At 40.7% G+C, this 12,736-nt stretch overlaps 1 protein-coding gene across 1 annotated transcript in view; it reads right to left on the bottom strand.

Annotated features, from left to right (window-relative positions):
* Positions 1 to 12,736, bottom strand: part of COL4A3 (collagen type IV alpha 3 chain) — a 99,980-nt gene that overhangs the window by 73,602 nt on the left and 13,642 nt on the right. The window contains exon 2 of the mRNA XM_020792621.3: positions 314 to 370. Within this exon, the coding sequence (XP_020648280.3) occupies positions 314 to 370 (57 nt within the window). The remainder of the gene's footprint in view (positions 1 to 313; positions 371 to 12,736) is intronic.

Consider the following 12,736-nt stretch of genomic DNA (forward strand, 5'->3'; position numbering starts at 1 on the left):
ATATGTTTCTTTGCATTCTTTGCATCTCTGCCACAGGCTGAACATCCATAGACCACAGTGGTCATCCTGCTAGTGTAACAGTTCAATATCTCACTTCCGAGGAAACTGTGCAGACTTGCTGGGTCATTTAACAAGGCTGCTCCGTTTTATTTTTAAATTGTGCTATTCCAGCGTTTGCCACTGGAGGGGGCACACTATTGTCTCTATTCTGAAAAGCTGGTCAACAATCCTTCCTTACAGAATTACACATGCTCATTGCGACACTGTCAGTTGATTTTAGGAATAAACCGTAACCCTAACCCTATCCCATTACCTTATTGCCTTTTGTTCCATCACAGTAACAATGACTTCTGCCCGTGCAGACACAGTTCTGGAATGAGAAAGGGGGGGAGAGAATCAAGATTTATTCATTTTTGTCATTAACATACCTTATTGCTTTATTTTTTAAAAATTAAAATACACTTTCTCCAGTGAAAAGAAGCAGGGCTTTATTGATGTCTTCCCCTCATCTTTTAAATGTAAAATGCTTCTATTTACTATTTTAATTTCTTGCAAATCTCAGGACCTGAATTTCCAGGGAGATGACTTCACACATTAATTTTCTTACTGGAAAATTCCCAGGACAGGCAAAGCACTAATTCTTTTCTACCAAAATTAAAACTTCCCACTTTAGATGTTAGGAGTGGGTATTTATCAAATTGTATTAATTGTACTTCTGGCTCTGAATTGGTTATAAGCAAAAGATAAATTATTTTCCAAATCAGCTCTGATGTCATGAATTATTAGCCCCTTTCTAGCTGATATAATTTGTGTTTTTGAAAACGTGAATCACTAATATTCTTCAGAGATGACAGAGAACCCTAAAAACACTGATGTGGCCCTGGACAGACTGCATGAAATGACCATAGTTATTTGATAGCCAGTCAAGACAGGTTAATTCCTTTACAAACAAAACTGCTGTTACCTCTGGCAACACCAATAGCAACAATTCTTCATGGTGAGTGATTAAATGTTATTGTAAACAAAATCAGAATGGAGTACTAAGAAATAATTGATATGCATGAAGAATTAGAAACCATAAAATCATACATTATCTTGTATTAGTCCTAGTGAATCATCAGTACCCACCCACCCAGGGATGTTGACAAGTCTTTGCGTCCAAGTTCCAAGTCCATGTCTGAGTCTTTGGTACCAAGTCCTGAATCCCAAGTCCCTACTAAAAGCAAGCTTTTTCCCCCCAGGAAAAAGGGAGGGGTGGGTGGGTTCCAAGTCATTGGAAAAAAAAAACAGAGTCAAGTCTGAGTCAAATCACTGGTGTGACTTAAGTCCCACTTGACAACTCAAGTCCCCATCCCGGCATTCACCCACCACAAAAAAAAACACCACAGCTCATCCATGGAAAAGAAAAGACGGAAAGGAGATAGCAATGGCAACAGGAGACAGAAAACAAAACAACTTGCAAGTTGTGTTGTTTGCAACTTATTGTTATAACTGTACTTCGAATGATTTTATACATGATATACTGTTGTGTTTTTTTCTATGTAAGCCGCCCCGAATTGACATTGTCTAGAGGGGCGGGGTAAAATAAATAAATAGATATAATGTGTGCCTATATGAGAGGAGTGAGAAAGATTTGCAGGGCATATGTGAGTGGAACAGGGGACTGATAGGCAGCACATATAAAAGAGAGATGTGCCCTATACAGAAGATGGGTGGGGGAAAAAGATGGATGAGCAGAGGGCAAGAAGAGGAACAGAAATGCTCGCACAGTCAGCTAATTAGGCAGTTGGGGGATGGATTCTGTGCTGGGATTTATCAGCCAAAACACTGGCTTCAAGCCTTACATTCTGCACTAGATTTCCGGAACAGAGCTTGGAACTTTCATTGGATACGCTTTGGGTGGCATTTAAAATTTTCCCCTTTCATCTAAAAGTTCCTTCCCATGACAGTTGCTTTTTGACTTCTGTGACAATACTATTGCAAAAGGTCAAAACAGCCATTAAGCCTTTAAGAAGAATTAAATGCTCCCTACAGAGAAATTCCTTCCCTCAGATTGGATAGTTCTGTATCATTTTTTTTCTTCTATGGGAAATTCCCCAAACATTCTAAGCTCAGAAGAGAGCATACAGTACTTGACTCAAAAACAAAATGAAACAAAAAGGAAAACCTCTCACAGCTACCATTTCTTGATGATGATGATGATGATCACCATTTTGTCTAGCGCTTTTGACTTTTGAACCTATATTTGAAATAAATGCTTCTCACTCCTGATTAAAGTGTACCGTATTTATTTTATTAAAGGGGATGGAGGGAGTAACAACATTCATAAAGATTCTCAGTCATTCACATGAGGTTATCTGGATGTGGGGTCATGGCAACTTGACTTCTTTCTTATTAGGTTGAAACTAGACATGGGGACGAATAAAAAAATGGTGATTCATTTTGATCCATTATTCATCAAGGTTAACGAATCAACGAATACAAATATATGAATATTCTTCGACAAATTGATGACTCGATCTGTCAATTCATCTGCACTTGAAATGGCTATAACACTGGCCTCCAATGACCTAGAGACACCAGATGTGCAGGAAAGCTTCCTCAGACGGATTTCTACAACTCCTGAAAGTGTGGTGAACATTGGATCACGGATCCCCGAGTTATATACGTAGTTACAAAGAAGACCCCCCAGGAAAGCCCCCCCAGGTACTCAGAGACTCCAGAATCACAACGGAGCTTCCTATGTCTTTCCCCAACATGCCTGAAGATTGGAACTCCAAATTATTCACCCACAAATTGGGTCCCCCCAGGAGAGTTTACCACACGGAACAGAAGCCCATGGCATTGAGGGAGTTATATTTAGCCCCAGGAGAATGTAGGGGCATGCATTAGGCATCGAGTTTGTCTTCAGCTCAGCACAACATTACATTTGCCAGTGAAGTAGAGTTTGCCCTCAGGAGGCAAGGAGGTATTTGACAGCACAGCAGCTTTTTGGCTCTGTTGGGCACTGAGAAAGTTGGCAGCAGGAAACAGGCTCTTTTGGCCCCATCGGGCACTGAGGGAAAAGATGACTCTGGGGACAGGTGTGGGGGGGGGCTGTGAAGCCTGCCCTGTCGTTACTGGTTCCAAATTGGACTGGGGATCTTTGGAAACCAGTAACCCCTCAGATTCCTCTAGGAAGAGGAGCGGCAGTTCTTTTCGCACCTCTGGAAGCTTTGTTTCCATGCCTGCCTGCAAGGCCACCAGAGGAGGGACAGTGGCACTGGTTATCGTAGACATGGTTGTGCACATGGTGGTCGTGATGATGGTGCTGCTGCCTAGCCTGCTTAGCTTCACAGCCTTCTTCCCCTTGGATTGCCCCTGAAGAAATCCCTTCATTTTCTACTGCCTGCCTAACAAACCAACTAAACAAATAAAGCAATGGAGCTTGAGGAAGGAAACTAATAGAGGGTCAGAGGGTGTGTGGAAATTTTATTTTTAGAATGATGGTGGTGTAATTCTTTTACTAAAATGTGACCTGCCCCCCTCAGTATAATGTAATTAGGAAAAATCCCCCCCGACCTACTGTGGCAGAAAAGCCAAAAAAGTCCAAGAAGAAAAGCCCTGCCAGCTAAGTCTCAGTCAGTCAGTCAGACAGACACAGACACAGACACAGACACAGACACACAAACACACACACACACACACACACGAGTTTTGGAAGAAAAAGGAATAATGGATCCAGCCACCCACCAAATTCCCTGAGAGACAGACACAAGCCTCTCTAAAATGAACTTTTGAAAACTGAATATAAAGGAAAAGAGATTCCACAGTCACACAACGACAGTTTCCCACCCCCCAGCGGACCATACACACACACAAGCCTCCAGGGGAAAAAGGTTTGATTGATTTGAATTTGAAATGAAATTAAGTCCTTCCGAAATTAAGCCCTTCCGAAGAAATAGCCTAAGCTACCTGAAATCCTTCCCCAAATTCCCAATAAAGTTGATATGATTGATGAATGATGATAAAAAGAAAAATATAAGTCTTTGCTTTGCTGCTGCAAAAGTGAAATCACAAGAGCACTAGCAAGCCAGCAAGCAGCAACTGTTCTCACTCCGGAGAGCACAAACAGAAGTGGGGAACAGCCGGATGGGAAAAGCTCATATGAAGCATCTGTAAAAGTAGATATACCTTTCAACAGCGCTATTGGCTGCCGGACGTGCCAATCCAGGATCTCTGTCCTGATTGGCCAGAGCTTCGAATTGGCTCCAGCAAACTCAGAGAGGCTCCCAAAAGGGGTAACAAATACAGTGGGGGCTCAACTTATGAACGGCTCGACATATGAACGTTTCGACTTATGAACCGCTCTCATAGGAATATACGGACGCGACTTGCGAACTTAGATTCGAGTTACGAACTCTTTTTTTTCCTTTTTTTAAAGCTAAGTCATCTTAGGTTAAAAGGAAAAAAGAACAAAATATCCCCCTCTAATGGCAGAAGGCGGAATAGCAGCTTCCCATTTGTTTCTATGGACAAAAAGAGCAGATTACGGATTAAATGGTTTTCAATGCATTCCTATGGGAAATGAAGATTCGATTTACGAACTTTTCAACCTGAGAACTGCCTTCCAATACGGATTAAGTTCGTAAGTCGAGACCCCACTGTATAGACAAATTTGAATGGATTGACAAATAAAACTGAGAAAATATTTGTCAAGCTATATTCGTCCTGATTTAAAATTTTGCAAATACAGATCGATGAATATATGATGAATCAGCTATATTTGTCAGAAAAACTGATCTTTTTTTATATTCATCCCCATCCCTAGTAGAAACATTTCGCTGCTCATCCAAGTATCTTCTTCAGTCTGAGAAGTTGGTAGGAGATCCCTGATGTATCCTCCATGTTGCTTTCACTCCCCCCTGGTGTGAGTAGGCTTGTTAGAAGGACAAAGGATGGAGGGTGGGTGAGTAAAAATCCCACCTCTGCAGTCCTTCTCCACCGATTGTTATAGGTTGTTACCAGTTGTTAACAGTGGTATTTCTGATGTGTGTGATCCTGATCTTTCTGGGGAGAGATGAAAGGGCAGTATGATAAATAGGAGACAGATTGTATCTAAGGCCTCCACCCCTGTTAAGTGAGGAATTTTCTATATGCACATGTATGCTCATTCTAGGGACGTGGTGGCGCTGTGGGCTAAACCGCAGAAGCCTGTGCTGCAGGGTCAGAAGATCCGGCAGTCGTAAGATCTAATCCACGCAACGGAATGAGCACCCCTCGCTTGTCCCAGCTCCCGCCAACCTAGCAGTTCGAAAGCATGCAAATGCGAGTAGATAAATAGGGACCACCTTGGTGGGAAGGTAAACAGCGTTCCGTGTCTAAATCACACTGGCCATGTGACCACGGAAAGATTGTCTTCGGACAAAACGCTGGGTCTATGGCTTGAAGAGCGGGATGAGCGCCCCCCCTAGAGTCAGACACGACTGGACAAAAAATTGTCAAGGGGAACCTTTACCTTTACCTATGCTCATTCTAGTGAATGTTCCCGGTATTTGCTAATTTAGTCAGCATGCAGGACCATAAGATAAAATGTATACAGTGGCCCAAATTCTATAAATTAAATCAGTGTAAGGGAGATTACGTCATTAGCGGGGAGATATTTTCAGTCATTAAAGAGTTCTTCTTTTGATCTGGGGTCACACACGACTTATGCACAATCATTTGCATTGTACGTGACTCATATAAGCCCCAAGATCAAAACAGGAACTCCCTGATAAGTGGTATAATAACAATGAATACAAGTTTGATTTCTACATATATTTTTATTTTATTTTAACAATAGTACAGCTAGGATCCAAAGTTGTTAAGGGGAAGGAACAATTTCCCTTAACTCTTCCGCTATCTTCAGTATCTCCCACTGACAAAATAATCTCCAAAGGGCCTTCAACATCCAGGAACAAGTTGAGCCAGAAGGATATTGAGTCAGGAAGATACAGAAATTTGCAGATTGAAGGGGAAGAAGGCAAAACATTGATCTGTGAACTCTATTCATTCCATTTAGGCAAGCATCTAAACCAAGGATTCTTTTACTCCCCTTTTAAATTTTGTCCATGTTTCCTATATTATAATTCAGACAGAGTACAATGAGACACTCAGGGCAACAGGAGCAAAATAGAGAGAACAAAAGGTGGGTCAGAACACTTAATATTTTTCCCAGACCCCATTCCAATTTAGAGGTGGTTTCACTGTTTCAACAGAAAACCAGAGCTCCATCCATTGAATGATTCTGTTGACTTTATAAAGGCCCGCTACTGCTGTCCCGGCTACTCTTGCTACTGTGCTGTATTAGAGCTGTCAGTAAAAGGGCAAAGCTAGCTGACACAGCACAGCATCAGAAGAACAGGAGGAAAGCCAAGCAATGTCAGTATAACAGGACTTTTAATTTGTTTCAAATTAAAGTTTGAAGGTTTTTAGAATGATGAGATGGGAAAGTTAAATAAGAAGCAAATGAGTAGGGCTGCTTTGTACTAGAACCTATGACACAAAACACATTTTCTGGATATTAACAATTTTTAATATGTGATTGTTTAGGGATGATGTTCAGGGATGCAGCAACAACAAAATTTACCTGCTGCTCAAAAATTCAGAAATTTTTCTTGACATTTCTCATTTTGCCTATATGAAAAGTCAGATAACACATCATTTTCAAGCAAGGCACCAGTGATTAACCATGACAACTTATTGCATAGCCCCAAGAGTGTTGAAAAAATCCTGCAAAAGAAACAATTCGGCTAAACATTATCTCAGGGCTACAGCACCATTCTGGCAACATTCCTATCAGGAGTTTACACCAGAAACAACCATGTTTAGTCTCAGAGTGCTGTTTCAAACTTCTCATTAGTAAACAAAGTTGCAGAATCCAATGATTAAGAACTGTGGAGTCTTCGTCTGCTTATTAGTGACCTTCATCTAAATTAGCCTTCAGGGCTTTAGCTGAGTAGCGAAACATCATTTATCATATGCTCCAAGCAGGTAAAATCTCATCTGCTTTTGGAAATTGGATTTTCCAGGCAGCCAGCATGGGTCAGGGCACTCAACCTTTACAGTGTCTTAACTGTTCAAACCTCTCCTCCCCACAATTGGTGCCTGGGTCTGTTTGTTTTCCCCTTCCCTTCTTTTCCTGTTCTGTGTCTTTCGTTCTTTCTTCTTTTAAAGGCTTGCTGTAGCTAGTTACCAAAAGCACAAAAGAGAGAAAGAATTGGCAGATTTAGAGGAGGACTTTATGAATCAGCGTTGTTTCCAACTTGTTAGCTCTGCTCTAACCCTGCTTCTTGGAAATCTAGAGGGCCAGAGCAGAACTACCTTAACAAGCTGGAAACAAGGCTGATAATGTCCTCCTCTCTCATTGCCAATTCCTTGCTTTTTCTTCTTCTGATCACCAGCTGCCCCAGCATTAGGGCAGCAAACATTTAAAAGCAAAAAAGAAGGAAATAAATAGAACAGGAAGGGAAGGAAAGAGGAAAATAAGCAGATCCATAGTACAAGAGGGGATTTAAATGGCAGCTGATTTCATTGTCCTGCCTCTCTAACTCCTGCTGCAGTCATGTGGAATAACTTCAAACAGAACAACTACAAACCATTCCACTTCTGCTCAAGTGATCACACTGTCTGAATCAATGTGAATGTATTTAATTCCAGAGAAGTAGAAGCTCCAGCGGTGGAGGGGAAAGACTAAGGACATGAGGATGGACATCAGGTTCATTTGCATTGACCTTTACCCTGTGTAGTCAACAGTAAAAGATATGTATCTGACTGTTCCAATCCCAGAGAATTTTCCAAATTATTTTTAATATAGTTACCCCAACCCTTCCCAACTGCAAGCTGAACAGGAACTGAGAACAGAGTTTTCTGAGAAGCAGATTTTCTCTCTTCTCTTCCCAATCAAAGCAGTACTCACTATGGAGCTCAGCCTTAATGGAATGTTATTAACCAAGGTAGAAATCAATTGACGTGCTCCACATTTGATGTTCTTTGCAATTTTCCAGAATCTTGGATATCCTGGCCTGAACTGAAATTCATTCATTTTATCTGGGACATCCTACATTTTACATACATAGGAAAGAAAGAAATACAGCATCGCTTACTTGGAATAACTGTCTAATTTACAGACAGAAATGTTCTTGTTCAAATTATTCCTTGGAATAAGAATTGTTAGGCAGAATGTCCACAATAGTCACAGTGGGTATAACAATTTAGCTGAGGTCAAGACTGGTCTGAAAAAAGTTGTTGCTTTTGCTTGCTAGTAGCAAGTCAATAGAAATTTCTCTCCCTGCACTTCCACGTAAGTAGGTTTCTGGTCTAAACTATTGTCTGGGTTGTGAGGATGAAACAGAGGAAACATGGCACCATGATTCTTTGGGAGAATAGTAGGGCAGAAAATATTAATAAATAAAATGCTACTCAAGAACATATATGCTGGCTGAAATCCAGTACTAACTTGCAACTAGAGTAGGCCCATTGAATCAATTAAATTTACATAGGTGCTGACTTTTCAAATCCCAAATGATTGAATGGGCCTACTATAATTGTGACATGCTACTGGATTTGAGCCATTAGATTTTAACTGCAACAAGTTATTTACACAAGTCAGTTCTCATGTGCTCTCTGGAGTTCAAATGGATGGCATTCCTCTAAAGAATGTGTCTGTCTGAGAAACAAATATTTTCTGAAGCACTTTTCATACTTCTTGAAAATGATAAACCTCACCTTCATAAACACTCAGGATAAGACGGGTATTTGAGTGAGGCAGGCAGACAAAGCAATGTGGCTCCGCTATTTACGTAAATGATTGGTATGCACTAACCAATCTGTTATCTCTACAGTAAAAGATTAATGTGTAAAGCTAATTGGATTTCTAAAGAGATCTGCGGCTGCTAGTTTAAAGACTGAAGTCACAAATAAATCACTGGAACCATTTTTACTGTAGTGTAATGGACCACATTAGCTTGCCAGAGACTTAGACACAACTTCCCATCCACTGGCAATAAATGATGCTCATTTCACAATCTTGAATGGATCACCATCTTCTACCCCAGGCATCTGTGGTCACACAGCTTCTTTTATGGAAGACAGTCTTCCACTTGAAGGGCTGCCATAGGACAATGCTACTTTTCAAGGTGACCTCCGTTCGAAGGATTGCTCAATCTAATTCATGTTTAAAGAACTATTAACCATGTAAATCAGGGCCCATGAAATTGTCATCCATATGGGCACCTGAACAGCAAACTCTGCAGGATTAGAGAGGGGGGGGAATGGAGGGAGAGGCGGAGAGAGACATTGTTGGGAACTTATTTCCAAGATCCCAACAATGTATTTCTACTTACATTATAAAAATCATGTCTAAATCGGCATTTATTCATGGAGAGCCATCCATGCAGCTTCATACAAATCACTGCTCTTTTTTAGCCTTTTTGTGTGATGCCTCTTTGGAGAAATGTAAGTGACCAACCCAGATGTGAAGGTTAAATGGAATATATAATGGAATATATACTATATGCTTCACAGCTTTCTATGTTACTGTCTCCTGACTTACATCTAAGAGAGACATGCCTGGCAATTTCCACTTTGCCAATAAGCCAAAACATTTTATGTTATTACAGTGGACCCTTGACTTACAGACGGCTTGACTTACAGACTTTTTGAGTTACAGACTTCTCTGGCCGCAAAATTTAGATTTAACTTGCAGACTGAGATTTGACTTACAGACCAGAAAAAAACCAAAATGGAACAAAAACGGCCTGTTACAGGATTAATCGGTTTTCAATGCACTGTAGCTCAATGAAGACTTGACCTACAGACTTTTTGACCTGCAGCCACCATTCCAATACGGATTAATTCTGTAAGTCAAGGGTCCACTGTACTGCCTGGACTGTATTTTCCCTGCCTTCCCTGAACCTTTCTTGACCTAAGAAAAAAAGAAACAAAATATCCCCCTCTAGTGGTTGAAGGAGGAATAGCAGCTTCCCATTAGTTTCTATGGACGGAAAAGAGCAGATACGGATCAAATGGTTTTCAATGCATTCCTATGGGAAATGCAGATTTGACCTGAGAACTTTTTGACTTGAGAACCGCCTTCCAATACGGATTAAGTTCTCAAGTCAAGACCCCACTGTATGTCAGAATACTTTTTTTGCTATAGGATGAAAAACTTGGATATAATCAGGTCTTGAAAAATGCACTCATCCACTTGTCTGTTATGAGTGAAAAATGCTTCTGGACAAGTCACATCGCCCTCCCTGCCTGCCTCCTTCCCCTCCACCTCTCTCTCTCTCTCTCTCTCTCTCTCTCTAATCCTGCAGTCCTCCCCTCCCCCTCCCATTGCAAAAAGGAAACTGCCCTCTTCTTGTGAGAAGAGAGTTCGAGCAGCACATAAAGACATAGTTCTGCAAGAGAATGTAGAGTAGTCCCATGCAAAGCAAAGCAAAGCAAAGCAAAGCAAAGCAAAGTGTGCTGCTTATATACCGCCCCATAGTGCTTCAAGCACTTTCTGGGCGGTTTACAAGTTAATTATGCAGGCTACACATTGCCTCCCCAGCAAGCTGGGTACTCATTTTACCAACCTCAGAAGGATAGCAGGCTTAGTCAACCTTGAGCTGGTTACCTGGGATTGAACCCCAGGTTGTGAGCACAGTTTTGGCTGCAGTACAGTGGTTTAACCACTACACCACGAGGCTCTGTGCTACTCTATGCCACTGTGCTACTCCTGTCCTCTGAAGATGCTGGCCACAGAGACTGGCGAAACGTTAGGAAGAACAACCATCAGTACATAGTCAAAGAGCCCGAAAAACCCACAACAGCCAAATAAAATATTGCTGAAGATCATGAGTGTCTACAGGAAAATAATGCATATTTAATAATAAAAGAACTGCTGAACAGCTGAGTGGTTTAGGCATCTGGCTAGAGGTTGGAAGTTTGATTCCCTGTTGTGCCTCCCTTGTAGTGGCTGGACTCACGGGTCCCTTTCAGCTCTGCAGTTCTAAGACTATATTATTATAATAATTGTGTACCATCAATCTGATTCCAATTTATAATGACCCTTTCCAGGATTTTCTAGGTAGAGAATATACAGAAGTGGTTTGCCATTCCTTTCTTCTGGGAGTGTCTTCTGTCTGTGCAACTTGACTACAGCTACACAGGCTGGTTCTTCTGTCTGGAGGCACAGTGGGGAATCAAACTCCCAACCTCTGGGTCTGCAGCCAGATACCTAAACCACTCAGCGATCCAGACAGCAATTTGTTTATTTACCGTTTGAACATTCAGCGTGATCCTATTAGATGTTCTGGGCAACCATCTAGTTACATGTATGCTGAATGCCATACAGTGTCAGATGACCATTTAGCAGATTGAAAACACATTTAGCATTACACCTTGAATATCATTCAGAAATGAACCTAGGGTCACACCTCACCTCTAACTGGTTCAATATACAATTGTTCTCAGGATAGTCTTTGATCTCATTTTTACTGTGGTTTGAACACACATTTGAAAGTGATTATCAACAGATCAAATATAGTTCATATCCAAGAGGTGAAAATAGTTCTTAATAGATCAGTACAGCTTTTGTTTCAGTTGATTCTGTTTTACAACACAATGCACACCCTTTCTCTAATGTGGATTTAAACCACAGCACGAGTAAAAGTTAAAGCCCATCTATTCTTATGTTAAAGGGATGGTGCTTACTTTTTGTTTTTTAATGTAAATCGTAGTCTTGCCCCAAACTCACAGTTATCTGAGCCACACATTCCTGGTAATTTCCCCAAGTATAAGAACCTTAATTCAAGGAGAAGTTTTCTTCCTGTGTTGCTAATGGGTGTCAGAAGAAGAACACAAAATGTCTCAGTGACCAGTGTATTTTCAAGTTCTAGGCATTCTTTTAAAATACCAGATTCCTTGTGTTGTATTGTAGATTATAATTCATCCAAGTGTAAGAGACAATTATAAGAACAAGCTTAAGTAAGTGGAGAATTCTGCTTAAGCAGCAGTTTTCAGAAGGAGGGACGTGACTGAAAAGGGCTTGGTGAGTCAGATCCAGTAATTCTATAATACTGCTAGCAAAGCAAAATACCAATATACTAAAGTTGTTTCATGCATTGTGAGCATCAAACATGAATTCGCTGGAGTTATCAAAGACTATTATGAGCTTTATGTGTGTTATTTTGGTGATTGCTGGAACCAGTATGACAAAATCCAATTAGTAAGCCTTCAATAAATGTAGACAACATAGGAGAAAAATCAAGAGATACTGAGATGCAGGAAAATATGTCTGTTTCTCAAAATACAATGTGCAGTCACTTGTGAAGTGGCTTTTCCTCTGGAAGAAATTAAAACATACCAAACTCACTGAATTCTGGATAACTGTTTTCTAAATGGACGTGACTTTTCACACACACAAATGGAATAAAATTAATTTATGAACTGGCTTAATTTTCTGATTATCAAATGGAGCATGAGAATCTATTAATGTTCTTTGGAAATGAATAGTGCAATCCTGTGAGGAAATTATGAGAGAGAGAACATATGAATAATTGGGAAATTCTACATATATACAACCTTATGAACCTGTTGAGCTCTGGAATTAGATGAAAAGTTGCCCACCCACTGTCCTTTGAATGCTACCAATCTAACAACATGTTGTGAATGTACTGCTAATCCTGCTGAGATTCTAAGGAAGGTGCGCAGAAAGGTGGTTGTTGTG

The sequence above is a fragment of the Pogona vitticeps genome, chromosome 3, assembly GCF_051106095.1.
Source record: "Pogona vitticeps strain Pit_001003342236 chromosome 3, PviZW2.1, whole genome shotgun sequence".
In the NCBI taxonomy this organism is placed as follows: Eukaryota; Metazoa; Chordata; class Lepidosauria; order Squamata; family Agamidae; genus Pogona; species Pogona vitticeps.